The sequence below is a fragment of the Excalfactoria chinensis genome, chromosome 3 (genome assembly GCF_039878825.1).
Source record: "Excalfactoria chinensis isolate bCotChi1 chromosome 3, bCotChi1.hap2, whole genome shotgun sequence".
Lineage (NCBI taxonomy): Eukaryota > Metazoa > Chordata > Aves > Galliformes > Phasianidae > Excalfactoria > Excalfactoria chinensis.
Window position 1 is genome coordinate 67,082,320 of NC_092827.1, and position 27,825 is coordinate 67,110,144.

General features: G+C 42.6%; 1 protein-coding gene across 1 annotated transcript in view; it reads left to right on the forward strand.

The window, feature by feature from the left end:
• Positions 1-21,500: 21,500 nt before the first annotated feature.
• The window catches only part of PGBD5 (piggyBac transposable element derived 5), a 62,343-nt gene continuing 56,018 nt past the window's right edge, over positions 21,501-27,825 (forward strand). The window contains exon 1 of the mRNA XM_072331607.1: positions 21,501-22,182. Coding sequence (XP_072187708.1) covers positions 21,501-22,182 — 682 coding nt within the window. The remainder of the gene's footprint in view (positions 22,183-27,825) is intronic.

A 27,825-nucleotide genomic window follows, 5' to 3' on the forward strand; every position in this document is an offset into this window, starting at 1 on the left:
CCTTTGGAGAAGATATGGAGAAGGTAGACGGTTAATCATTACGGTGATTACTAACAACAACATTAGCAGCAGAATCACTTGCTAGTTTTTCTTGTGTAGTAAATTCTTGTATTTTGAAAGCTTTCCAGTCTAACTCAGTTTCTGCCCAGAACTGACAATGTCTTTTAGATAGGTATTGCAATTGTGGAGGTATTGCACTTGATTTCAGATTCCAGAGAAGTTCAGATAGGTGCCTTTCACTGCCTTCATTTGCCTCTGGCACTTCAGTTACTTATCTCAGCAGAATTATTGACAGGAGCTAAATCAACCACAACAAACACGCACACAGCTCCACACCCACACAGCCATTTCTGCCTGGCTTCCTACACAAAAGACAAACACTCTGTCTCTTATTTGTGACAATCACCTAAATTCTCACGAATACAAAAGCTATCATCATTTTTTCCCTTTCACTAGATAACTCTCACAGCCCCTCTTCTGCTACAAGTGGAACAAGCGGCCTCTCCTGTCTGCACTCACACTCACTTTGAGTGAATGCCTGTGCTCAGCTGGAGATGTGCACGTGAATAAGTTTCAAAGAGGACTTTTCTAGAAGTGGTTTCATCTGTGTGAGTCTGATGCCACATAGGCTTTAAGAACCTATTTTGAAATCCCCTCCCAGGTGCTGTGACTCTGACAGTTGCAAAAGAAAGTAGTTACAGTGGGCATTTGGAAGCTATCTTTAAGGAGAAAGTTCAGAGTTTGTGGCATCCAGACTTGCAAGTACCTACAAAGGACCTCCAAATGTGTATTTGATAGTCATTTGTCATCATTTTAAAAACTAGCTCAAAATTTGCCCCAAATGTCTGTTTGTTTACCATGCTTGCATACTTTTGGGTCATAAACACTAATGGCAAATAAAAGGAAATCTGGTGATGGAAACAATGATTTTGGCTTCTTCTTTGAGTAGGACATGACTTGTATTCAAACCTGGTTACCATTCACCATCTGAATTTCCTTGCTTGAAACCATCTTGATTTTGCTTTCTAAAAACATCTGCAGATGAAGAAGCTGTTTTCCAGCAGGGAATACTCTTTTCTCTGTAGTATTTTCTTATTTTCTCACAATGATTTTTCTTTTCTTTTTCATTTTTCAGGGAGAAACAGCTTTTAGTGCCGAGCATTACCATAATGTTTTCTAAAAGCACTTTCTGTGATTGAAGAGACCGCTGCTGGGTTCCTCACAGGCCTGATTCGCAGCCTTCGACAAGCCAAAAAAAAAAAAGTAAAAAAAAAAGTAGGGTAATGAGAGAAATCTGCAAACGGACACGATTCCCCACCTTAATAAATATTTCAAATCATCTCACTAATGCTGCGATTTTCTAAGAATACCCAGAACCTTTCATTAATGACCTCAGCTAATGCCTTTTCCTGGCTAGAGCCGTTCCTCTCCATCACACTAATGGCAACATGACGGACAGGCCTGTAATGGCCTACTGGTGACAGGGTTCACCCTCTGGCTGTGCTGGCTTCTGCCTAGATGGGAACTGTCATGAGGGCTGGAGGGGGCCATGCTGGTCCCCTGGTTCTTCCTGGGGGTTGCCATCATCTGGGGATGCCTTTGCCAGGGCCAACTGGAGAAGGAGCAGTGTCTGTGGGAGAACTGGGATGATCCAAAGACGCCGAAACATAGGGCAGCCCATGAGCTGCTCTGAATTATATATGAGGCTGAGCTTCAAATCACTGGATTATGGGGTAGCTGAGGCTGGCAGGGACCTCTGGGTCCATCTGCTCCAGTCCAGCCCAAGCAGGGACATCCAGAGCAGGGTGTGCAGGACCGTGCCCCAGTGGCATGATTGAAGGTTTTAATGGGGGCTGTGCTACCTCTGGGCATCCTGTGCCAGTGTTCCACTATCTGCAGAGTGCAGAAGTGCTTCTGGTGTTCAGAGGGAACCTCCTATGTTCCAGCTCACTTATGGCCACATCAGCAACAGAGAAATCATAGAATCACAAAACCATAGAATCACCAAGGTTGAAAAAGACCAACAAGACCATCCAGTCCAACATTCTATCTATCACCACTAGTTGTCACTAAGCCATGTCGCTCAACACAACATCTAAATGTTCTTTGAACGCCTCCAGGGAAATGACTCCACCACCTCCCTGGGCAGCCCATTCCAGTGACTGACCACTCTTTTGGAGAACTAGTATTTCCTAATGTCCAGCCTGAATCTCCCCTGGTGCACAAAGGCTGTAAAAGATACCTTGTTTCTGCAGAATCCATCCTTTTCCACAATTGGACCCAGCGTTTGCTTTGCGCCCACCCAGCAGAATTTGCCAAGGATTTTTTTGCCAAAGTGCTTCCCTACAGTTTTCAGCAGTGGCTTTGCTTGGGAAGACTTTGGGATGCCCAATGACAACAGGACTGAGCTCTGCCTACAAACATGGATGTTTTCAGCCAGTCCCCAAACTACCACTTCCCCATTACGGTCGCGTGCTACACTGCCCAGACATCAATGTTACAGCTGGGTGCTCACTGAGGCTTTTTCTTCACTGCACTTGAGCTGATCTGAAGCATAAGTCATATCAGGTCAGCAGACTGACAGGGAGCAACAGCTCCAAATTCTCACTTGCAGCAAAAATGTCTGTGCTGCCTCTGTGTGCAGCAGACAAAGGTGACACTGCTCCTAATGGTCTGTGGTATTATCTCTGTCACGCAGGAAATTATAGACAAACAGCTTTAAGTTATGCAGCACAAATGCACCCGGTGTGCACCTCATGCTACCATGCCTTTCATCCATTCACCGTAGCAGTATCTTTCCAGGCAGATGCCAAACAGTTGCTGCAGTGATGTTTTTTTCAAAGAGGCTTTTGGTGTGAACATCTTTCCTTGGTTTTCTAGATGAAAAAATCCCAATAGATCTATAGCTCTGCTTGATCTGTCTGCTTCCCTAGCGTGCAGCCCTCAGAATACCTTAAGAAGCAAAGCACTCAGATGTCCTGGTGAACTGACATTTTCCTCCATGTCCTCCTTAAGCATGTTAAAATAAGGGAGAGGTTGAAGGAGCAAATTTAGTCCAAGGTAATGCAATGTGACAAGTGCTTTTGACAGGGATGTCAGACATGCCCAATATCAAACCGAGGTGAATCCAGCTTTGCCTCTCTGTGTTGCTTCTTAAAGGCAGGCACACATTTCTCATCTTAAGCTTACTTGAAGGAGTCCTTTTTTGTGTTTGACCTGTACTGAATATCTTTGGTGCTTCAACACGTATTTTGGATGTAGACAGGACAGCAGCCAGTTACAGCAGATGATAAAGAACATTAAGGGTGAGAAATCAGAAATGCAGAGCTCTCTGTTCTTAGCTATTTAGTTCAAAACAATGAGCTACATCTTCAGATGATAAAATTAATTTCATCAGAACCCAAAGATGTCACTGATTAGTTCACTTATGGGATATGGACAATGCTTGTTCCCACACATGCTTGAGCAACGCATGAGCCAGTGTTACAGGCTTCCACTGCCACTGAGCTCTGACTTAACACTCACAGCATGCGACGTGTGTACCCCTCAGGGGAAGCAAGAAGAATCCGGATAAGAAAAGTTCTGGTTGAGTTTTAAATGTTCCACTTTTAGATATGTAATTTGAAGGACGCGACCAATGAATTGCCCTGGAGTGCTAAATGAAAGTAATATTCTTCTTGATTTTGAGGTAAAAAATATTAATGATATGTAATATAAAAAAGAAAAATACTGTCATTGATAGAGATTATTTTTCTCTGCAGCAGCCTTTATCTGGAGTTTGGATACTGAACTGGACATTACGAAACATTTCTTCTCAGAAAGATAGTGAGGCAGTGGCACAGGCTGCCCAGGGAAGTAGTGGGGTCACTGTCCCTGGGGGTATTCAAGAGTTGTGTGGATGTGGCACTGAGGGATGTGGCAAGTGGGCACCATGGGGTTGGGCTGGTGGTTTGACTAGGTGACCTGAGAGGCCACTTCCAACTTAAATGATTATATGGTTCTTTAATAAAACATTGAATGTATAGTAGTGTCTCAGTTGGATGAACTCTAAATGTTTAATAAGTCTTCATAAAGTGACTTCAGGACTTACGTGGAAAACAGAAAAAAACAACACAGCTTTTCATGTTTAATAATCAGTAGAAAAAACAGCTCTGGGTCTTCTTTCCCTTCAGCATAGCTAAGTATTCAATTTCAGCATATTTCATTGGTTTTAGAGGACTCCTTCATGCAGAAAGATAATCTGTAGTTTGAGTAAGATAATTCTCAGAATTAAATTATTTCTTGATTTACTAAACAAACAAACAAAAACAACCAGCAACCACAAATACCACTATTTCACCTCTTTGTCTATAGACAAATGAAATTGTTTGCATTGTTTTTCCTAAGAAAACTCTGAGAGAATCTGTCTGCATCTAGTGAATAAGATTAGCCACAAGAAAGTTTCAAAACACTGAGTAATGCATTCCTTCCTTCCTTCCTTCCTTCCTTCCTTCCTTCCTTCCTTCCTTCCTTCCTTCCTTCCTTCCTTCCTTCCTTCCTTCCTTCCTTCCTTCCTTCCTTCCTTCCTTCCTTCCTTCCTTCCTTCCTTCCTTCCTTCCTTCCTTCCTTCCTTCCTTCCTTCCTTCCTTCCTTCCTTCCTTCCTTCCTTCCTTCCTTCCTTCCTTCCTTCCTTCCTTCCTTCCTTCCTTCCTTCCTTCCTTCCTTCCTTCCTTCCTTCCTTCCTTCCTTCCTTCCTTCCTTCCTTCCTTCCTTCCTTCCTTCTCATTCTCTCCTTCCCTTCCCTTCCCTTCCCATCCCATCTTTATTTATTTTCAGGAAAATTCTGATTTCACTGTGAAAGTAACTGATGTCTTAAAGTTCAAGTCTATACGGAAACTACAGATAGTGACTCAAACCCCTGAGAAAATCCCTAAGAAAAGATAAAGGACCCGTGGTACATAAAAATACAACAAAGGTCTAAAAATGCCAGTGTGAACTCTGTAGTCTGTTCTAACCCTGAAGCAAAAATTAACACTACAGAAATTTCTGCAGCTTTGAGACCAGCCTCAGGTTCTTCCATTAAATGTTAATATCTGTGGTCGTACTATTTAGTTCCTCCAAAAGACTTTTCACTGACTGAACAGGACCTAAACTGGTATTTTTTATGAGGGTGAACATCCTAATCTTTGCAATGAGAGAATCAGTTCTGAGCATTCAACCACCCCCTGTTATAAGGCAGCATCAGATTGCTTTATGCTCTAGCAGAAGGCATCAAACATCCCCAGAACTGGTTAAAATAGTTTCACAGAGTCATAGAATCACCAGGGTTGGAAAAGAGCCACAAGATCACCCAGTTTGCTTCTGTGCACCTGTCTTCTAGAAGCAGAAGGTTGCCTAGAGTGTATTCTTCCACTGTTATTGGTTCAGCAACTGAGAACACTTGTTTTAAGACAGACACATACATGACAGGCTCACGTTGTTTCTGTGTACTGCAAGGCAGTATTCATTTCTGCTTGGCATATGAGCTAATTTTAGTTAAAACAGAGCAGTGCCGTTAGCATCATGGAAACAGGAAAGCTGTAACTCAGACTGAATTCCTCTCCATCTGTAACTGCCCTTTTCACCCTGGCACCTTACGCTGCTATATTTTGTGTTCTAAGCATTGGTGTATTTCTGTTATCATTATTATTTACAAACAGTGCCTGCAATGCATGGCTTGCCTTGTCAGCAGGATGCTCACTGGGCACTGCACCTGCCTGAAGATGATCAGCCTCCTCCTGCAGGACCCCACTCCATTCCCAATATACTGCTGAACACACTGATCTGTGGCTGCCACCTGTGCTGAAATGCCAACAGATACGGTCACAGCGGCCATGCACCAAGATTTGATTTTGTTTCCTAAGAATGCAGGTATTTCCCCACCTCCCTGGGCTGTCCTCAGCAAGACAGATGATCAGTGCTTACATGCATGCCATCCAGTGACAAAATGTCCTCCCTCCTCCCTCACTTTCTATAATTTGCTGCTGTCCTTGCCTATTTTGCAATGCATTTCATAGTCAAAGCTGATTCATTCGAGCTTAAAAATGCAGTTAGGCTGCCTTCTGGCATCATCCCAGCATAATCACAGTAATTCCTTCAGTTTCCAGTATAGAAAAAGTTATGTCTGATTCAATGAGATATTATTTTAAAGCAAGCATCATTTATCCTAGCGTGCATTAGTCTGTTTCATTTTAGTAATTGGTCTATACTATTTCTATTTGCTTTTTCAGATTTTCCTCAGTCTTTAATTCTGTCATCATGTGATGGATTATTAAAAAGCCAAACCTCTGTTAAATAAGGTAACCACATACAGACATTTCTTTGCAGTTCATTTTCCATTTTTCCACGCTTCAGCCTTCACGCTCTCTTGCAGCTGAGTGGAGAAGAGAGGAATTCTGATTTTTCAATTATGGGCATAGAAAAGGAAGGAAGAGAGGAGATGTGAGGAGAGGAGAGAAGAGGAGAGGAGAGGAGAGGAGAGGAGAGGAGAGGAGAGGAGAGGAGAGGAGAGGAGAGGAGAGGAGAGGAGAGGAGAGGAGAGGAGAGGAGAGGAGAGGAGAGGAGAGGAGAGGAGAGGAGAGGAGAGGAGAGGAGAGGAGAGGAGAGGAGAGGAGAGGAGAGGAGAGGGAGGGCCTGGATCTAGTGAAATTTGAAATGAATTTAATAGAAGTATAAATTGTTGATTAAATAAATTGGACTGGCTGAGAATGTGAGGTGTCTCCAGGGACTGAAATTCTGACATTTTCTTGTGTGGCATTTGGGAACTTTTGGAATGTGGAAAACATCACCATTGCTGATGAGGGAGAGAAACTGCTGTAAGTGTAGGTGATTATATCTCTCTCTATTATTCCATGTCTCTGAGCCCAGACTCCAAAATGAAGTGTGTGCAAGTTAAGGAGGTCAGAAATAAATAACAACAAAAACATCCCAAACTTTTGTTGTAAGTGACTTCAGCCTGAGAGGTCCTCTCTGCCACAGGCAAAGGCTTCTCAGCAGCTGATAGTCCTGAATGCAGACTTCAAAGGGAGCAGTTTTTCAGAAGGCTCTCAAACACATACAGAAAGGATGCACGATAAAGAATGGACAGAAATTAAGTATTTTGGGGTAGGTAGTTCAAAGTTGCAAAGAGTGATTTTGTTTTGTATTGAAATGAAATTTAATTATAATAATACAATTTTGAATTCAGAATTTAGGCAAATTTAAACATGTTTAAATACTTTACACTGATTCTACTAAGCCCTTCTCCCTAGCTCTAGCAATATTTAGGGCATGAAAAAAGGATGTCAAGTGCAATCACTCTCCTAAGCCGCCGCTATCTTCTTGTGTCTTTATGTCTGACAAGTCACTTGGTGTGCCAGCACAGCAAGCCTGCCTGAGGAGTGGATCTGTTCCTCCCTCCCTCTTCCCTCAAGCAGCTCCTGCAGCCTGCCATGTGCTGCTGGGTGGTGGGAAGGCAGATGAGGAGTAGGGACAGAGCAAAAAAGACCTGCACTTCCTGGACTGGATCATCTCTTCTGTCTCATGTTGGTCAAGGGACCAAATTAGGACAGGTCCCTCATTATGCATCTGTCTCTGTACCTGATCTTGTCCTTCAGAGATCCCTGTGCTTGATGTTATTCCTCTGACACTGCTGACGCAAGTCTGTCGCTTTCCCTTTGAGCTGCACAAGCCGCTGTTTGAGCTTTGCTGTTGTCCAGCACCACCAGGCTGGCACAAAGCATGAGGGCTGAAGAGGGCCTTCAACACTGGCCCCCAGGATTGCACCAGATGAGAAACTCGAGTTATCATTTGGAATCTCGGAGATTTAGCAATTATAATCCCAGGGCAGATCTGTCCTACATTGTTCAGACTGTAATTTCTACCATGCTCTAATACTCCTTTAATCCTTTTGTTCAGCCTAATAAATCTGATTAAACTCCTGGCTCGGCAACCAGAAAAGTTTGTGTTCATTTCTACACCATCACCTGGAATTACTGCTCAGTTCCTCCAAGCTTCATCCCATCCCCTCAAATCAGAACAGCCCATCCAAAGTATATTGATCATTGCAACCAAGTGGCTGAGAAAAATATTTCAAATTAATGAATTATGTTTAGGCTCTTGTGGACGATTCATCCTGCTTTAATTCCATTTATTTCAGTGAACTAACACCGGTGATCATTTGGCTCATATCTTTTGGATCTGTGAAGTAAATAGCTATTCAATTACACACATGAGGCCAGAGCTGTCAGTGTGCCAAATAAGATTAATGCAGTTCTTGTCTGGTTTGACGTTTTTCCCTGGGTTGGTGTAGGGGAAACTTTAGCCCATTGAAAAGCAGTTTCAGATGATGTGATTTCTTATCCCGATTAAGTCTTTGATGTGACTTTCTGAGAGATCTACTGTGATTTCCAGGTGCATCCATGTGGAATAAAAAGGCAAACTCCTGTCTATCAGGGACAGCAATTAGGGCTGTGGGTTCCTGAACCAGCTGCCTCCAGCTTTTAGTTACTTCAGAGGATGACTGAAATCCAAATCTGAGAAGAGGCTGCTTTGCAAGAGGTGATGTTAAAAGTAGTCAAGGCGTGAATACAAACAGTAAGCGAAGTGGAAACAGAGCTGTCATGAGGAAAAAAAGGCCTTGAACTCCAGTCTTTACTGAGTATTTTATTTTGTGCACTCCAAAGTGTGGATGTCCAAGAGACTTCATAATTTCTCCAGAGCCTCTGCTCAATTGGCAGAGCTTTTACAAGGGGCAACAGCTGCTTGTTCTGGACATGGACAGACTGACCTCAAGCACTGGAGGAGATGGAGGCAGATTTTCTGTGCTGTTCCACTGCCATTCATGACAGTGTGCATGTGCATGTGACTAGTGTTCCAAGATAACAAAAACTCCACCTGCGGCATCAGTTAAACACAGAGGTTAGCCTGGTTTCCAGACCAGACTCATTCACCTTGGGGATACATATGTGAACATACAGATACCACCTCTGGCAGGGCACTGTGTGAGGGAAGGAGAAACACAGAGGCTTTCTGGATGCTTCAGCCTGTACCCAGCACCTTTTTCAGATGAACTGGGTGGTGTCAGCACCATCAGAGCTGAGTCCAGTCCACCCAGCAGTGCCCTTAGTGTGGCTGTGCTGCAGCCTGAGGAGAACTCCCAGCCATGGTCAGACACGTGGACCACTACCCTGGAGCAGTGCTAGCATTTCTTAATGCCTGGGGACAGCGGGGGGCACTGAGCTGGTCTTCTTATGACCAGAAAGAAGAGAAACTACACAAGATATCTTCCACCCTTAAGGTTGTTTGGTCTCTGGTATCCAAGGGACAACACCAGCTATCTCTGTATGGGAATTCTAGTGGGGTGATGGGACAAATCAAGTATCTTCCACTCCCTGGGGAAACCTGCTGTAACTCTGCATTATATCTGGATGACAGTGTGCTGTTGATTTTGTTTGGAAGAAGATGCCTTTTTCAACTCTGACCTGTTTTTCAGGGCTGACAGAGCAAACCAGTTTCCAAATATGCAGTTGTTATGGTGCTGGCTTCTTTCCCCTACTCAAGCCTGCTTTTAAACCCAATTTTAAGGGAGCTAATGAGGGCATCAATCAAAATTCCCAAATATACATGTATGTATTTTTTCCAGTTGACTGCATACACAGGTTGTGACCATTCTGGAAATTACCCCATGTTACGATAAACAATTGTTTTCAATCAAAAATAGCTGGAAAAAGAAGACATTTACTCACATAACTGATTTTCTCCAGACTTTCTGGAATTATTTTTTCTTAGAATTCAAATTCTCCCGGTCAATTTTGAAGTCAAATCAATTAGTCACTCAAAAATAATAAAGGGGGATAAAATTAGATTTAAAACTGTAAATAGAGGGAAAATTTCTAGTCTCCATCCTGCTCCAAGACAAGTGAGTAACATTGCTCTGGAGAAAATCAGGTTAATTTAATCACATAGACATTTGTGGTGTCAATAGAAAAGTATAAAAATCACTTTGACTGATGGTCATATTGCAAGAGACTGAAACAATTAAATTATTTGGATAGATAAAGCTAACAAATGTGCATCATCATCCCATAGGTGCAGTAAAGAGTAATAGTGCTTGGAGCGCATGAATTTTCACATGAAATATTCTAAGAGATAACTGCTGGAAGCCTAAGGCAGTAATGGCTGTAAAATCATATGTAATTCATTAACAGAGACAACGCATTACACGTAAAGAACTTGCTGTCGCTAAATGTGTAGAACATGCTAATCAAAATGTATATTTTCATTCACTCATCTCATCTTCTCTCAATTAAAAAAACAAAACAAAAAAACAGAAAGGGAAGTTGGGACTAATCTTTCAGTTTTGCATTTCTCTTTGGCAGTATTATGTACTTAATACAGGCAGCATTACAGCAGCTGAAATGAAGTCGTATATCCTGCCAGCTGCTGACACTCAGCCATTGCCTCCCTTGTCTTCCTAGACTGCACCTGGGCCCCTCTGACAAGTGGTCCCCGGTGCAGTTGAGTGCCAAACAGCTTCATCATTCCTTCTGTAACCTTTTCTTCTCCTTCTGTCTCCACTGAAATTCCGCTGTTATCACAATTTTAGCATCTGTCCTCATTAGATATTACACTATGATCTGTTATTCCTTGTGGATAATACCTACTTCATCCAATTGTGACAAGTGAAGTCATATGGTCAATGTCTTGGTCACCTCTTACCCCTGACATTGTAATTTGCTTCTCTGCAGTTTCCTCTCACCCAACCCTCTGTTCTTTCTGAAGATGGCCTGGGGAAAGGTACAAAAAACATTAAATCATGGATGCCACAGAGAAAATGAATGGGGGAGAATTGACAGATGTGAAATGATCAAGTGGCAGGTTAATAAAAAGGAAATACTTTACATACTGCTCTTAAACTGGGATTGATTGCCACAACTTGTGAAGGGTGTTGAGAAAACCAGAAGAATGAGTCTGCTCAAAAAGCAGTTAGAAAAAATGACTGGAAATGAACCCTACCAAGACCGTTAGACAGAGATACTGTAGTTACAACATCCATCTCTAAAAGTAGACAAGACAAGGCCAGGGTCTCACTGGCTTCACATCAGGGTGCTGTGTCATTTGGCTTTTCCAAGCCTCTGTTTATCGTCCTTAACAAGAAGAGGCTGTGAGCACAAGAGCTGTCTCATGTGCCTTAGCATTATTGTTCTTGTTTTACTTCCTTCCATCTTGGTAGATTATCTTTTGATCTTTTCCCCCAACAGGTCGTCTTTCCTACATTAAGTTTCCCATATGCTCCATCTCTTTCACAAGAATTCTTGGATGTTGAGTCATCCTGGAAAGATGTGATGATTAACCTTATATCTTGATGATGTGTGTCATAAGCTGATCTGAAAGATAAACTGATTTTGGAAGGTGTCATCCTTTTTTAACGTTTGCAGATTGCTGAGAATGCCCTTGGGGACAAAGAGTGCCACTGTATCTTCCAGCTTCCTAATACCGTGTCCACATCTCACAGATTTCTTTGTGGTTGCAGAGATCAATAGTAAAACGAAATTAAGAGACAGAAAAAGAAATGGATGGATGTACTCTATATTCAACATTGATCAAGGGAATGAGTTCTGCTTCTGAGGTGATGCAGAAAAAGTTAAGACAGTGCTGAAAACACCTGTAATCTTTCCCGGCAGAGCTGTCATGGAAAGGAGGCTCTGTGCTCACGCCAGAGGAAAATGCTTCCCATGGAAGCCACAGATATGGCCCACTTCTTGTCTTATGACTGGACTCACGTGTGGCAGTGGGCATGGCATCTGTCACTCTGTCAAGCAACTTGTCACACAGTGATGGTGATCTCTTGATGAACATTATGGGCACACATCCAGTCACTTGAAGCTACCATGCACTGCTGGAACAAGTCATCCAGCCTGCAGCTGGCTCTCTGTTGTGTCTGAGAGTCTTTCTGAGGTTTTTTGAAGGAAAAAAACAGTGCAGGTAAGACTGATCTTGTTTGTGCTCTCTGGATGTGGGCTGTGGCTGGACAGAGTGCCGGCCTGCATTTCAAGGCTTCTGATTCATTGCCCAAGATGGATGGGTGAAGAAACTCAAGCACAAATAAGAAGCTTCCTAAACATGTCCAGTATACATCTGATGGCCAAGTAAGGCTAGTAAGGCTGACTGTTATTGATTGAAACAGTTACAGCTCCGGATCACCTGGCCTAACCTGCTGACTGATGTCTCTAAGTAGCTGCCACAAACAAATATCCTCGTGAACAAGCAATCATCCATTGACATTGCAAATGTGATGATGGAGTATCCAGATTCCTTTAAAACGTGAGTGCATTTTCCACTACTGTATAAATCCAGGTTACTTCTGAAGAAGGGCAAATATACAGTAACACATTTTATCAGTAGCTTCTACTTATTATTTTCTCTCAGAGGAATCAGTATCTCTTTTCTTATATCACCAAACAAAAGATGCCCAATACTGAACAGATCTGTTTAACAAGATCCACAGAATAAATCTTGCAGACTATATATTTGGGAAGACATTTCTGAGACAGCTAAGTACTCAAGTTTTTCTTTTAGATTTCAGTCTTCGTTTCTGTATTCCAAAATCAACAAAATTTATGGGATTGAAGCTCAGTGAATTAGTTGAAAGAGGACAGCATTATAGCCAACAGCTGATGATTTGACCTCCGCTCATCTTCATAGAGCATCTGCTTGGAAAAAAAAGAGTTGAAATGAAACAAAGATGACTTAGAAGTATAAATCCAGCTGTACTCATCATAGAGCACATTTAAGACTGTGAAATGACTGAACATTCAAAAATAACCCTCATAATTGTCCTTGGAAAATAGTTATATCAAATTATTAATCTACACTAAATAAATTGGTTTGACTTGTGCTGCAGCTGCCTGCAGCAAATGTCTATTCTACTAAGAAGTTCAAGGCTCTAGAGAAATGTAATTTACACACCAATCTTTAAGTACTGCAAAGACTAATGGTCTCTGGGAGCAGGGTATATTTCTGGCAGTATTTGCCTGAGGTGCAAACTTTCTTATGGTAGTTGATACTGTTGAATATGGCCAGGATGCAAAAGAGGTTGAGAAGTTTTTCTGGAGAAGACAGAGAATAGAGAAAAAAGCTGGTAGCAGCTGAGAAGGGAAAGAAATCTTGAACTAGAAATTGGCTTCTATCTGGAAGGTAATGGCATGGATTGTGTGTTAGGAAAACATCATACATGAACATTTACCCAGGAGAAAGCAGGGAAGCTACAGTGACTGCAGCCACATCACTAGGGACATCAGCATTCCCATGACATTTCTTGGTGGTGTGGTGACTATTCAGTCCTTACCTACAAGAGGGTATGCTTCTTGAAGGTAAGGACAACAAATGAGATCAAGAAGGCTGATCCAGGGTTGGGTGTCATGGGCAACCAGTGTGTTCTTCAGCTTAAAGACTGCGAAGGAGGCTCTTTCCATTGATGGCAGACTTCCCAGAGGAGCAAGTAACAGCTATTTACAGCTGGGGGAAATGAAGAAGGATGCAGATGTTGTTCAAAGCAGATCATCACTGTATTTTCAAGGGTTATTTGTGTAATCTCCTCCAGGGACTAATGTTACACATCAAGAGCTTTGAAAAGGCGAATGACCCAAGTGAGGAAAAGTAAATGAGATGAGTGGTTTTACAGCACACAGACAGAATGTTTTGCATAATGTCTATTTTAAGACTCAGCAACTAAGCGAGTATTCATAAAACTTTCTCTTCTTTCTCTTTCTTCTTTACTTGACTCTGTCTTACTGCACAACTTTGTGTCAAGGACTAATAGTTTAGTATTTGCAAATATCAAAGTCTCTCCAGAGTTTAGTGAAGATCACGTGCCTGTATCCACTGTGTTTTCCCATTTCCTTTGTGAAAGTGAGCAGACTAAGACACGACATGCGAAGCACTGTCAGATTTATAGCAGTGTCTGAACTTCCATGAACAAGAATGTTCTACTGTTTTCAGCATATGTAGCTTTGTGGGGTTTTTTGTTTTTGGTTTGGGTTGGGTTTTGTTTTTGTTTTTTTTTTTGTTTTTTTCAAACAGAAGCAAAACCACTGCAAAAATCAACAACCAAAGACCATTCTCAGCAAGGCATGGCTCATTTAGCAGGATTAAATTATGTAAATATGAGAAAAATTGATTTCTTTTTCTTTTTTTTTAAGAAAGCAGACAACAGAGAAGGCTGAGATCCTGATATTGGGGAAGGGATCTGCACAAGTCCAGGTCAACATGTTGTTGCATCATCTTTGTAGAGCTCTGGTAGCTGGCTGATGTTCTGACTGAAACACAGTGCTGGTACCCCAGAGAAACTACAGTTTGAATGTCTGACTGGCGATTGAATGAGTACAAAGTGATCCCCACAACCAACCTGTGCCAGTTTGAGTACAGCAATCCCCAAGCAAAGCCATTAGGAAATGCTGCAAGCTCCAAGGACAGGAATTCTCTACTATGAAGTTTCAGTGAGCAGTTCTGTACCATGGGAAAATATACCACAATAAACTGAGGCACAACAAGGAACTGCACTTATGACTCTTATGTTAGATTTAACTAGCAGTTTGGTATTGTCAGAAGGAAGACAATGGAAGTAATTGGGGCCAAACTGGAGTATGGCTTAATCATGTAGGAATGTTTTCACTCATTTACCTAAGAGAGTGGAAACTGGCTTTTAAAAGAAAATGTTAAGCTTGCCCTGAAATGAGATCATTTCATCAAACAACAAGACCCTGAAATTGGGAAAAAGTATGAGGGTTTGTAATTGAGTGCCCATTTGAATGAAAGTAACAAGCAGTAACAAAATTATTTAAGCTACATAAAGGCAAAACAAGCAAACAAACAAACAAAGGGTAAAAAAAAAAAGAGCAAAAAATCTGATTGGCGTTTATTTTTTCTGTACTGTATCTTTCTGTTCAACAACACATAGAGGGAACTTCTAATAAATGAATTTCAGTTGATCGTTTTTTCCATCTCGCAGTATCAAGAAGTCTGATTTTTATTTTGACAACCTACTTTGGAAATGTTCCTCTTTTGAATCCCAAGTGTGTATTTGGAGAAAAGCTGGCATGTGAATAAACCCTTTGTGACAGAGAATGATGAACATTTTTTTCCAGAGGTATTTTAAATATCCTATTTCTAACAATATTACAGGGTATTTACAGACTACAGCTTCTGGAATTGGTAGCTTCCAGTGGTGCATCTCTGAATAGAAATTCAAAATGTGTTGAGCTAACAGTCATTAACGTGCCCAAAAAAGGATCAGTTGATGGGCCAAATCCTGAGAGCTGGGAAGTGTTTCTGCATTTCATTCACTGCTGCAGATGTTCAATTACCCTTAAGAGCCAAGACTACTTATATCGTGATGGTTGAACTTTCAGCCTTTGCATGGAAAAAGAAATTGCCTCTTACAGGGTAACAGTTATTAAACAGAAGGTATTTTTGAGATTAACAATTATTTTTCTTAATTAAAATAGTCTGTCTTTCTTTTACCTTCTCCTCTCTCACATTTTCAATATTGCTTCATTTTATGATCCAATTTTGACTTCTAAAGAACTTCTATTGCAGGAGCTAATTGGGAACTGATCTCCCTCATGACAACACTGAACAGAATGGGTAAACACCCTAAATCCAGTGGTGACTAACAGCCATCTGCCATACTGTATGACTAACACTATTCCATTTTTGTGGGAAGATGTGATTCCATTTTATATCCTTAAGCAATTCAAACCTCTCTACTCAGAAGATATTTTGCTTTTTCAGCTTCTTTTTCTCTTCTCTGGAGAGAAACTAAACCCTATTAAAAATGCAAAACATAATCAGTTTCGTATCTGATCAAATGCAACAGAGTTTCAGTCTAAATATATTTTTTTAACTTACTCTGCTTTGCAAGGACAACCAACTTTAATAGGATTGTAATTCTTGAACAAGTTACTGCACAAAAAAGCAACAGCAGCAAATGGAGATTCTGTCTTATAAGAAGGCTTAGCATAAACCGTTGATGGATTGGTGCCTGTTTAGATAATGCTAAACAATACATACTGGCAACTACCAGATGTGTTGTAGTAGGCATGGGGAACAACAGCTACTACACAGATGGAATACTTTTTATTTCTTGGTAGTTTCGAAAGATGTCTTAGAAAAAAGTAGTAAAAAACAGAATGCATTTCAGTAGACCAAAGGAAGGTAGTCACAAGGGGAGAGACAGCTTGAAGAACTGTTTTTTGTGTATTATGGTCTTCTATCCTCTTACAGGCTATGTTTCTTATCTCCAATAACATTCGTAATGTTAGGAAAACTTTGAAGTGACTATTCAATTTCTTATTTTATGATATTATTATAAATCTTAATGGTTTGCTTATGTATTGATAAGGCAATTATTAATTAATCACTTAATATAAATTATCAATTCTTTGTCTTTTTGATATCTAATGATTCTGTCACTCTAATTCTATCTTAGAAAGGTAAATTTACAGTCTGATAGGTGGAAGAAATGAGCTAGTTGGACAAATAGGATGAGATCTGAAATTATCACTTGTGGCTAAAGTTGTTGTAGGTGGTAGAAATACAGGTATGTTTTGATATATTACTTGCATGGTAACGAGTAGCCATGTTGTCACAGACTGTGAGCTGCAGATCCTGAGAAGAAAGTTTCTGTCACTAACATTGGGCTTCATACTCTGACAAATTAATGGTTCTGTTGTGCATTATAATAAAATTCACCAGATAAATACAGATGCTCCTGATCCCAGTCACTTTCTAGGTTCTGTTCCCACCTTGATCAAAGGCTGGACATGATTTCCACACAGACTGTCATAAAGCATTGGCTTAATGACTTCAGCCCTTAACAGTGCTCACGTGAGGCTCTGCCTTACTGGATCTGCTTACTTTGAAGTGTGAGCAGGGGGTCAGCCCTTCAAAAGTGCATTTCAAAATGATGTGGTTTTCAATGGAAAAATAAGTGCATTAGAGCACTCAGTGTTTGATTTTTTTTAAAGTCAGCACACTTCTGTGCTTTGGGCCTACTGGATATAGTTTCTGCTCCACTCACGCACCAGAGAGCAAGGAGAATAAGACAGGGCTTCTGCAGACAGTTGCCGCATACTCTGCGGACCCTCTATAAATTATTGATGAAACAGCTAATCTTCCATGCATGCCTGAGCAACACACCTTATCTTTCCCTTCGGAGCTTAGGTGAGAGTTGTTTATGAAATAGCTTTAGCTAAAAATGTTACATCCATGCACAAAATGGGGATTTCAAAGGCTCCTAAGACCAGCAAATCAAAAGCATTTATCATTGAAACACTCAAATTTCTCTGCTAAATTTTGAATTTCAGCCCACACATTTCAGTGGTAAAACTGTCCAAGTTCACCTCTCCCTTTTGTGTGATAGGAAAAATACATGTGTTCCCTTGAAAACAGTAACTTGCTTTATTTCCGTGAGCTTCAAGTTAGCGTCGTATTTGGACCATGTAAAATATCAGTCAAAGCAAAAGAAGGTTCAAACACTACTAAGAATTTGGAAACTTAAGTGTGAAAAGGAAATATCTAGACATGCACTGTTACTGCTGCCAGCATCACCTATGCTACAACTGCCTGAGAGGTTCAAAAGCAAAATAAATGTGTCGTCCCCCCCCCCTTTTTTTTTTTTTCCTAGTGTTATTTCACATAAGAGAATCATAAGGAGGAGACGAAAGAACTCCACAACTCTCCTTCATGGAGAGAGTGCATGAGTGTATTATGGAGGGCAGCACAGAGGCAAATCAGTCCGTATAGAGTTGCTCTTCCCCCTGCCAAGCTGCCAGGCATGTACCAGAAGACTTTATAGCGGAGAATTGAGAGTGATGTGACACTACTGATTGTATAGATTTCTGCCTTGTGAGCGGGTGGTAAACCAGGCATCACATAGTGATGCGCTGAGAAACAGCCTGATGCACCATGCTGACTCTTCTCCAGGGTTTGGGAGAAAGCTGTGTGCTGGCTCCATTTCACACTGCAGTGTGTTATCAGGGAACTGGTGGGGTAAAACCAGCATTTCCAAACTCAATATATTTATCTTCTTTTCCACCAGGTTATCACAGTTTTCAGTGCTTATGCAGTTTTTTCTTGCTTTTTTTCTGCTCACCTCAGGTTGTACAGTAGCAGAAGAGAGAAGTTGAGTCAACTTCAGCTGATACTTAATGAAGAAATCAACTCTGATTGTGCAGACTTCTTTAAGGAAGACATTGAGATGGAAGATGGTTTGAAATTCAGATTCTGGGCTGCATTTGAAGAGCACAAGTTGGAAAAGAATAACTTTGTAAACTGAATAAATATCATTCCAACTTGATGAATTTGTGCTGCAAAAGGACCATGCACACACCAGGACTTAGGTCTGCAAACCATTAAATCAATAGGAAGTAAGAAAGCTTAGATAGCAGGCAGAAATGTCAATGTGTTGTTGGGTCTGAGCCAAGGTTTGACAGCACAAAGTAGTGTGCAAACACAGCACAAGACTCTTCCTCAGAGAGCTTGAAGTTTAACTGTGAAAAGCAAATTATCAAGAAGTGAGAAATACAGGACTTCCTACTACCAGCTCAAGGCATCACATTTCTCATCCTATTAAGTTTTAAAACTCACAGTATTGGGTTTAACAGACCCACTCAGAAGAACTCACAATCCTTTCCTTGTAGCATGTTGGTTTTCAACAAGAGATTGTTGCCTTCTGATACACGTGGAATACGGCCATCTGACCAGTTGTGCTGACAGTGTGCTCCCCTATGCATGATGTGGCACATCACGCTTCTTCCTCAAATTATTTCATAATTTGGTTGAAAGATGACTTCAGGAATTGGCTATTGGCAGCTGGCCAGTGGAAAGGAAAGTGTTAAAGACTCTGATGACCTTCTGTACACAATGAGTGGCTGAGGCCCATCATAGTCTTACCCTTGAACGTTTGCCTTATCAGAAGGGCATACCATAGGAGGCACCGCTATTTTTGCAATAAAAATAGAAAATGTCAAGGAAGAAAAAAATCCCAACATTTTCTCCTAATACAAATTAAAAGTTGACCCACAGGTTGCCATGGATACAAAAGTCAGTTTACTATAGCAGTGTTTTCTAGAAACTAAACACTAGTGATTAAGGAGAAAACCCATTTATGTTTATTATGTTCCATTAGGTTTGTATAATTAGTTTTTTTCAACTGCAAGCCTCTACTGATGACTATTTTCTCAGCTGTTCAGAAAACATCTTGCAGTATGATGAGACCATTGTTAGAACTACCTTTCCCGTCGTGGCTTCTCCACAAACATTTGTAAACAAATGACTACTAGCATTTCATACGAGGTGACTTTTACAATCTAGAACCTGTATTTCAGGTTATAGTAATCCAACCAGTAGTTTATATGAATGATTCTGAGTTAGACTGCTTACTACAAGATAAAATCCTAAACATGCAGTCCTACATGGGAGCCTCTAGAGTCCTGTCTCACAAAAGTGATCTTACCTCTACATGCACATACAACAAACTCAAAGCAATCTCTTTATTTGTGGGACAGGAAGAATAGCTACTTATCTTTTTACAGAACGGCCTTTATCTTTTTACAGAAACAGAGGATATTTCCATGAACAAAAGCTGCACATGTGTGTGTTTCTTCAGACTCTGAAATGCTTCCATTAATGTTTTCACTTGGAACTCATTTTCATGAGCCTTCTTTATCTATCCTGTTTTTCAGAGCAGTTCTTCCTGTTGTTGTGTTTTACTGAAAAATGGAAAGTATAGAGACATTTCAAAGTCCATGGACACACTCATAGAACCTGCATGCTGAGATGAATTCACCTGGATGGAGAACTACATCCAACCACAAACCAGAAGTTGATTTTAGTGTTTCTAGTACAAATAATCTGTCAGAATCTTTAAAGTAATTTTTCAGTCTTAAAAAACATTGTGTATGAAGGTCATCACAAGGCTACACAATGTTTTGTTTAATGAGTGCCCATGGGGCTCAAGCCAGTCGCTCATTGATACCAGCCAGAAAAATTCTTCAAGTCCAGTTATACCTCCAAAGGCAGCTTTGCAATTTCATTGTTTTCAAATGACCATCTATTACAGGTGAGCGTACTCTGAAGACAGCAGGCTAGCATGGATGTGATTAAAAGGGCACTCTGGCCTACAGAGCTGTGATTTCTGGTGAGCAGTGAGATGAGAAGAACTCAGTGTGATTCCCACATTACAGGCTAAGCTGGTAGAACTTGCAGGGGAAAAAATAAATAAATAAATAAATAAAAAATAAAAAAAGAATGAAAAAAGGAGAAAGATCCATTTGTACAGAAACTTAGTAATTTTTAATATAATCAATAGGACACTTATGAGATTTTTCATAGTAGAAGAATGGCTTAAATCTCACCCCTCAAATTACATCAGGCTTTTCTGTTTGCTTGAGGACACATAGGAGATGGATTCTTTTCTCAGGACTTGGCTGAATGCGCGCTACGCAATCTTAAAGTTTTAATGAAGTCATTGCATTTTAAAAATATCTGAATAGAACATAAGATTAAACTTCTAAACACTTATACATTCCAGCTTTTATTATATTCCACGTTGTCCAAAAGTCCTTGAAAATCATTGGAAGGACATTAAACTTCATTTATAAAAGACAGAAGCATTCACTACTATAAAACGTGTGAAGTTTGTCATAGTAACGGAACTTAAGATTAACCTACACCAAATGATTGCATATAAAAACACAAATTATGTGTGTTACCCTCTGCCCGAATTGCTTATAAGCATACCACAGCAACTGATTCATGGCCATTTTGAAGGCATTGATGTGAGGGTAGGCTTGACAGTTACTGTCATTGACAAGAAGGAAGGCAGGGAATGTCTTTGTAATGAGTGTTTGTACAGTAAGCAGCACAATGGGGTGCCAATGGTAACAATCATAAACCTTGATCAGTGATTTCAAACATTGCAGTAATGTCAGACAGAATATTACTTGTGCATAACTAGAGACTTCAGCTGCCTTATGAAACCCTGAGATCGCTCTGGGGATAATTCTGAGCTGTCTTTAACTAACCCACTCAAGGCACGCTTACTTTCCCTTCCCCGTTCTCTTTGTGCCACCATATTGCTTTTCCATCAGTCACGGGTGCGCAACAAATGTCACCGCTCCGGCGGGGCCGCCTTCAGCACCGAGCCGGACGGACAGCTCCAGCCCGGACCAGCCCCGCGGCGGGCCGGCGGCGTGGCGGCGGACTCGCGCCGGTGACCGACTCGGTGCAGCAGGGGATGGGGCTGTGCCGGGGGCGGCGCGGCGGAGGGTCCCCCCCTTCCGGCGGCGGTGCGCAGAGACGGCAGCCCCGTAGCCGGCGCTGTGGTTTTAAATGGGCGGAGCGGCGGCGGGCGGAGGGACGGCCGGTAGGCGGTCGGCGCTGGCCCGCGGCTCCCATATAACCCCACCTCCCGGGCTAGGAGTGCCGCGGTAATTGGCTGGATGTGGTACTTGGAGATGTTGAGCTGGCTCCTTCCCCCCATGTCCCTGCATACACACAGGGGCGGGTGGTGCGGGCGGGAGCGGGAGGCAGGGCTCAGCCCCGGCGGTGGCGGGGCTCACCCATCCGCCTGCCTGCCCGCCGCCGTGCCCGAGCCGCTCCTGCTGCTGGGCTGCTGCCTGCGGCCGCAGGACCCGGCCGAGCCGGCCCGAGGGGAGCGCGGGCGGCTGCTGGCGGCGGCCGAGATGATGGCGGAGGGCGGCGGCGGGCCGGCGCGGCGAAAGGCGCTGTCGCTGCTGGAGGCGGCCCGCTCCCGCTACGAGAGCCTGCAGATCTCCGACGACGTCTTCGGGGAGTCGGGCCAGGACAGCAGCGGAAACCCGTTCTACAGCACCTCGGCCGACTCCCGCTCCGCCGCCTCTTCCCAGGACGAGGAGGACGACGAGGAGGGCGAGGGGCGCCCGGAGGGGCCGTGCCCGCGGAGCAGGGCGTCGCGGCGTCGCGTCCCCAGGCCGGCGGCGGCCCCGGCGGAGCGGCGGCGGCAGCAGCAGCGGCAGGCCGGCGGCGGAGGCGCGGTGCCGGGCGGCCCGGGCCCGATGGAGGAAGGGGAGGAGGACGCGGAGACGGGCGGCTGGACGCGGTCGCTGCGAGACGTCCCGCCGCCTCGCTTCAAGGATAGCAGCGGTACGCGGGGAGCGGGGGCGGGCAGCGAGGCCTGGGCGATGGTGCGGCCGTGCTGAGCGGGCTCTGGGCCTCGGGGGTGCGGGTGCCTCCCGAGGGCGGCCCGGCCGTTAGGCTGCCGTGTGGGGTGCGGGCCGCGGGCGTGCTTAGTCACAAGCATCCTGCCTCGAGGCGCAGAGCGCGGACAGCAGCGGGGTGCTGAGGGACGGCGTGCGGGATCCTACCGGGGCAGCGATTTGCGCTTGTGAGGGCCGTGCCCACAGGTGGGGACACGCGTGGAGCCGAGCGGCTGGGATGACCCGCTGCCCGCGGAGCGGAGCCCCTTCCGGTTGCGTGGCTTTTTGTGCCGCACTCTTTTATCCTAACCGATCTGCGTGGTGCGTGGCCGAAGTGGGTGCCGAGGATGGTGAAGTGGCAGGCGGTCGGGCAGCTCGCATCTCTGCGGGATGACTGGCGTAGCGAGTTGCACCGCTGGCTTCCGTGAGGTGACACGACGCATCTGTCGGTAGGGCTGAGCATCCCAGTTGGTCGTGAAGGAGAGAAGCTTTGTGAAAACAGGTCACTGGTTACAAAGGGGTGAGGTGCTGAAGAAAGCACTTGCGTCTCAGAAGGGTATGTGAGGACTGTTGCCTGTCTCTCTTGAGCTGATGGATGGCTTGTCTGTCCTAGAGTTGCTTGTCTTCGCTGTTGTTTTTTTTTACAGTGTTTAATTCATTCGCTTTGCTATTGGAAGGTAAGTGCAGGTGAGTGCTTCTACACTTGGTGTGGTGTGCTGGAATTTGTGCAGTGGGGCAGGTAGAAACCTACCTGAGGGGGCAGCTGGGGATGAGCGAGCGAGGTGGAGCTGGCACTGGAGCTCAGAGTTCTGTGATGCTTCAGACAAGGCTGGAAAAAAAAGCTGTCATTTCCCCCTAACTCTAGAAGTCTCTAGACACTGTAATATCCTTAAGTATCAACCTGATCTGCCTCTTTAAAGGACTCTTTAAGTTTTGATTCTCACTTAGTTGTGTTCTGGACCATAGGCTCTGTGGTGTGAAGTATTCTGTCATTATAATTTAAGTTCTCTGCCTCCACTGGCTTATTTCTTCATATCGTTACTTTATAGCAGTATGCAGTCTAACAGATAGAACTGGGATTCACATTTTCCTGTTGATTTGGGAAGGAAAATTAAGTTGACCAGTTAACTATAGAATTCAGGTTTCCTTTGAAATGGAAGAGTCTGATCTGTGGTCGTCAGAAATAGATGCAGAAGCCTCTTGAGATAGGCCTACGGGTATTGCTGTGAATATTTCCTCCTAGTGATAGATGGAGTAGAGCTTGCTGCTGCCCTTTCATTCTGTTGATCTTAATGATGATAATAGATGCTGCATGCTGCTCATAGCATGGTGATTTGGTTTGGCAAAAGTTCAAATAGTGTAGTGCTTTGATGTCTCTGAAGCATGTACACTCTGATTACTTATTTATTTATTGACTACTCTAATTCCAGACTACAGAAACTACAGCATTGTACAACTAAACTCTTGTAATTCTAGTCTGTAGATCAACTGGCTTTGGTCAATGCATTGTCTCATAATTAGCTCCATGCTAAGCATACTTGTACTGTCACTGCTGTCACTTCACTGGACAGGAGACTGAGGCAGTTAGCACTGAAGAGGTGGACTCAGCTCTTTTTAACCAGAGGCAGAAAATCCTATTGCTTTACCTTTTTCCTTTAAAAAAATAAATTACTTAGTGCCTTTCCCTTCCCAGCCTCAATGTCTTAACAAAGCGTTGTACTTAGCCCTAGAATTAGTCTCTAGAGTTATCAGGCTTACTGTATTTCTGAGATGAAATATCAGTTGAGGTCTAAATGCTGTGAGAACTGCTGGCAGCGTGTGATGTCTCAGTTCAGTGTGCCCTCAGTCTGGACTCAGGTAGTTGTGTGTACTCATGGGGATGCCTACCTTGCCCACATACTGCATTCTGATGGACTGGGAAAGGGCTGAATCAGCTTTGAGTGCTGAGAGAAAAGTGACTGGACAGTAGTACTGTCCAACACTTGATTATAGGCTGTTTATATCCCTGACTTGTTTTCTGCTTTTTCTTCAGGCATTTTCAGTTACTAGGATGTTTTTTGGTTTTGTTTGTTTTGGGTTGTTTTTTTTCTTGTTCAATTTAATAAAAATAGTGGGTGCTTGGAGTCTTTTTTTTGTGCTTGGAAGGTTCTGGTTGGATATAAGGAAAAATTTCTTCTCTGAAAGAGTAGTCAAGTATTGGAAGAGGCTGCCTAGGGAGATGGGACTGGTCCTGGAGGTGTTCAAGGAATGTGTGAATGTGGCACGGAGGGATGTGGTTAGTGAGCATGGTGGAGGATGGGCTGATGGTTGGCTCGATCTTAGGCCTTTTCCAACCGTAATGATTATAAGAAAGAAATAATAAAAACATGAATAGCTTTATCTGACTTCCTTTGTGGGAATCTAAGGTAGCTGTTAACTCTATCACTGAGGTTAGAACAGATGGTTTGCTGGCTCTTGGTGTTATTTTCAGTTAAGCTATTCTGCAAAATCATTCTCTTCAGTTGCTGAGAAAAATACGAGTCATACTGTGATGCCCTGATTTTTAAACTGATAAATAGTAGCACTATGCAGCTCTGATCAAAATAGGTTGAGGAAACAAGGGAGCTCAGTTGCTTGCCACAGATTTCAGAGTAATGATGTGAGTTCTGAAGTACTGTGTTATAAACTGTATAGGAGGTGTTTAAATGCTTTCCCTTGAGAAAGAGTGCTCCAGCAGGTCTGTGGGTAGGTCAATATGTGTATTTAAAAGGATGATGACCTTCTTGAGGAAATGTTGGATCTCAGCATGTTTTGTTATATCCCTTCTCACTGTCACGAAGGTTTGAAGAAAATGGAAAGCTTACTAGGAAGAGAAGGTAAAATTGATTTGTTTGAAAGTGGACCTACAGAGAGGGAGGGAGAGGCTTCTGGAAAGAGTTAACCGCTGCCCAAACACTGCTTTCCTTTTGGAAGGAAGGATGGCTGGATTTTCTTTGGCTTCCCTTCCTCTGAGGGTAGGACTGAGTGAGCTGTGGAAATGCTGCTGCGGTAAGGGAAGTAGAATTGAAATGGGGAGAAAGCAACTAGTATTACTTCAGTTGTAGGCTAGGAAATGCTAGCAACTCAGTACAAAACCTAGATTTTGGGTTCCTCCTGCCTTAAACTAATTTTAAAGTGTGTGCTGTTTCTTCACAGAATCCTAGGTTGGAAGGGAATCAGAAAGATCATTCAGTCTAACTTTTGGCTCCACATAGGAGCACCCAAAGTTCAAATCCTATTTATGACAGCATTGTCCAAATGCATCTTGAGCTCCAGCAGGCTTGCTGCCATCACCCTGAATCACCACCTACTGACGTTACCTGTCCCTAACAGGAGCTATAGTGATAGTGCTCTTCTCTGTAGCCCTGAAAGCCATGGAGTGAACATCCTTCAGTGATGAGAGAAATGGAAGTATAGAGGTGAAAAGAGTTGGGTGGCTTTGAGTAGTGCTTTCCTCTATTTGCCTAGAAATCTGCCCAGGAAGCTTTTTGTAAAACACAGGCACTATTGCTTTTGGTCTTTCTTCTCGGAGGGTCTTAGAAATACGAATATCCTTGTATTACTGCATCTGGGTGTCCCGGAACAGGGTAGCTGATATTGTCCCCCTAGAGTTTAATGCTTACCATATCCCTATATCCAGTGATTAGAAAATTGGATTCTAGATGTAAAAGCCATCCTGTTGTTAGAGATCACGTTTTAGGGTGGCAGCAGTAGAGGTGAAGACTGATTAAAAATTATTGCTGAAGTCCTCAAAGTTACAGCCAATCAGTGCTACTGTTTTCTTCATTTTTGTGTTCTCAGAAATCTGTTCTTAGACCTAAACCCAAGGACAAAATGTAAAGGCTGTTCCTTGCTGACAGTTTGAGACAGCTCTTCCTCAGCAGGTTGCATTTGGAGAGCATAGCTAGCTTTTTATGGGCTTCCAGAGTATTTGTCAAACACAGAATGTGCTGTAAGATATCTCTGGAGAACACACTCCAATGGAACAGCTTGCACTCAAGAAGTTGCATAGTCCGTGTCTGGCAGACAGGATCCCCTTGTTAGAAGAGGTTTAAATTAATATTTAAAGTAATTTTTAATATACTTTTTAGGAGAGTAAGTTTTTTCCAAAAGGACCATGTGGTGGGAAATATGATGGCCAGCACACGAGAGATGATCTTCTGCTCAATGGAGATTGCATTGTCTGAGTGATGAAATGAGCCTGCGTACAGGATAATAGCATGCTCCAGCTACTGTCAGAGAAGCAAGGATTTAAATTGTCATGGAAAATGGCATATCTGTATGAGTTGTTCTTGCATTCTAAGTAAAAGTTATTTATAGCTTCCTGGACGTTTTGTGATGCTGCTATGTTTTATGATAAATACATCAGAAAGATGTATTTATACAATTAATATATACAATTTTCCAGGTCATCTATTGCGTGACTTAAAGGTTTAATGTTTTGTTAAAGATGCGAATTATGCAAGGGCTTAATGCATCATACCTCTTATGAAATCTAAATATACTTTCTGTATGGTTTTAGAACACACTTTCCTGCTTCCGTCATCACTGTAATACAGGTTCATGACAGCCTTCTTAACTCTAAAGTTTACTGCAGTTTAGCTGTGTTCCCATCCTTTTTGTGTAGCTCTGTGATTGTGTGTAAATTTTGTGAATAACATACTGTTGATATTTCAAAGAAGTACCAATTCTTCTCTGCTTTTATACAGAGAGCCAGTTCTGGTCAGTACCTGAGACACTTAGATCTACAAATGCTGCAAATTAAGGTCTTCTATAGACACTGGCTGAAAGTCTACAGGGAAAAAACTTATTTACTGCTTGATTTTGTACTGCATCAAACAAATCTTTTCCCCTTGCAGTTATTTATGGGGTCATCTCAAAGAAATACTTTACTCCCTACAAATACTCACGTCCACTTGTGTGCTGTACTGTTTCTGTGACGTTGACAGCTTCCCTTCTCTGTTTACCTCCAAGTCAACCTGGAGAGGAAACTGGCCTCTCTCCTGTGCCTAATAAGGAAGCTAATAGCTGAGTTGACATGCTAATTATGTATAGACTGGGCCACAAGAAGCTGTCCAGGTTGCTGTAGAAGTGGGAAATTTGTACTTGTTTGTTAAGGTATTTTGTTTAGTTTTCCTCCCATGCTTGTCTTCCAAAAACTTGGAGCAGATGGGTTTAGCAGTTTGGAAATAAAAGGTGCTTCCCAAAGGGAAGATAATAATGGATGCAGTTTTACATCTTATCTAGAGGTCAAAGGAATATAGTCCCTAGAATACCTTATCCTTCCTAATACTGCTGAAATTTCTGCATCATATTAGAAAATAGAACAGATGGACTCCAAAAGAATACATAAGACAGATGCATGAGAATGCTGCCATTTGACATCTCACTTCTTTGTGGCAAGGCATCCTTTCTAGGAACTTATCCAAGCTCCCACTTTAAACAGGATGTTAATCAGTCACTGTCTTTATCTGAAAATGAACAGATATGTAACTCAATGGGTCTTGTAAGAATGAAGCCATAGCTTCAAGAGCAAGGGACTGCAGGGGAACAGTTTTAGAGGGCTCTTTAG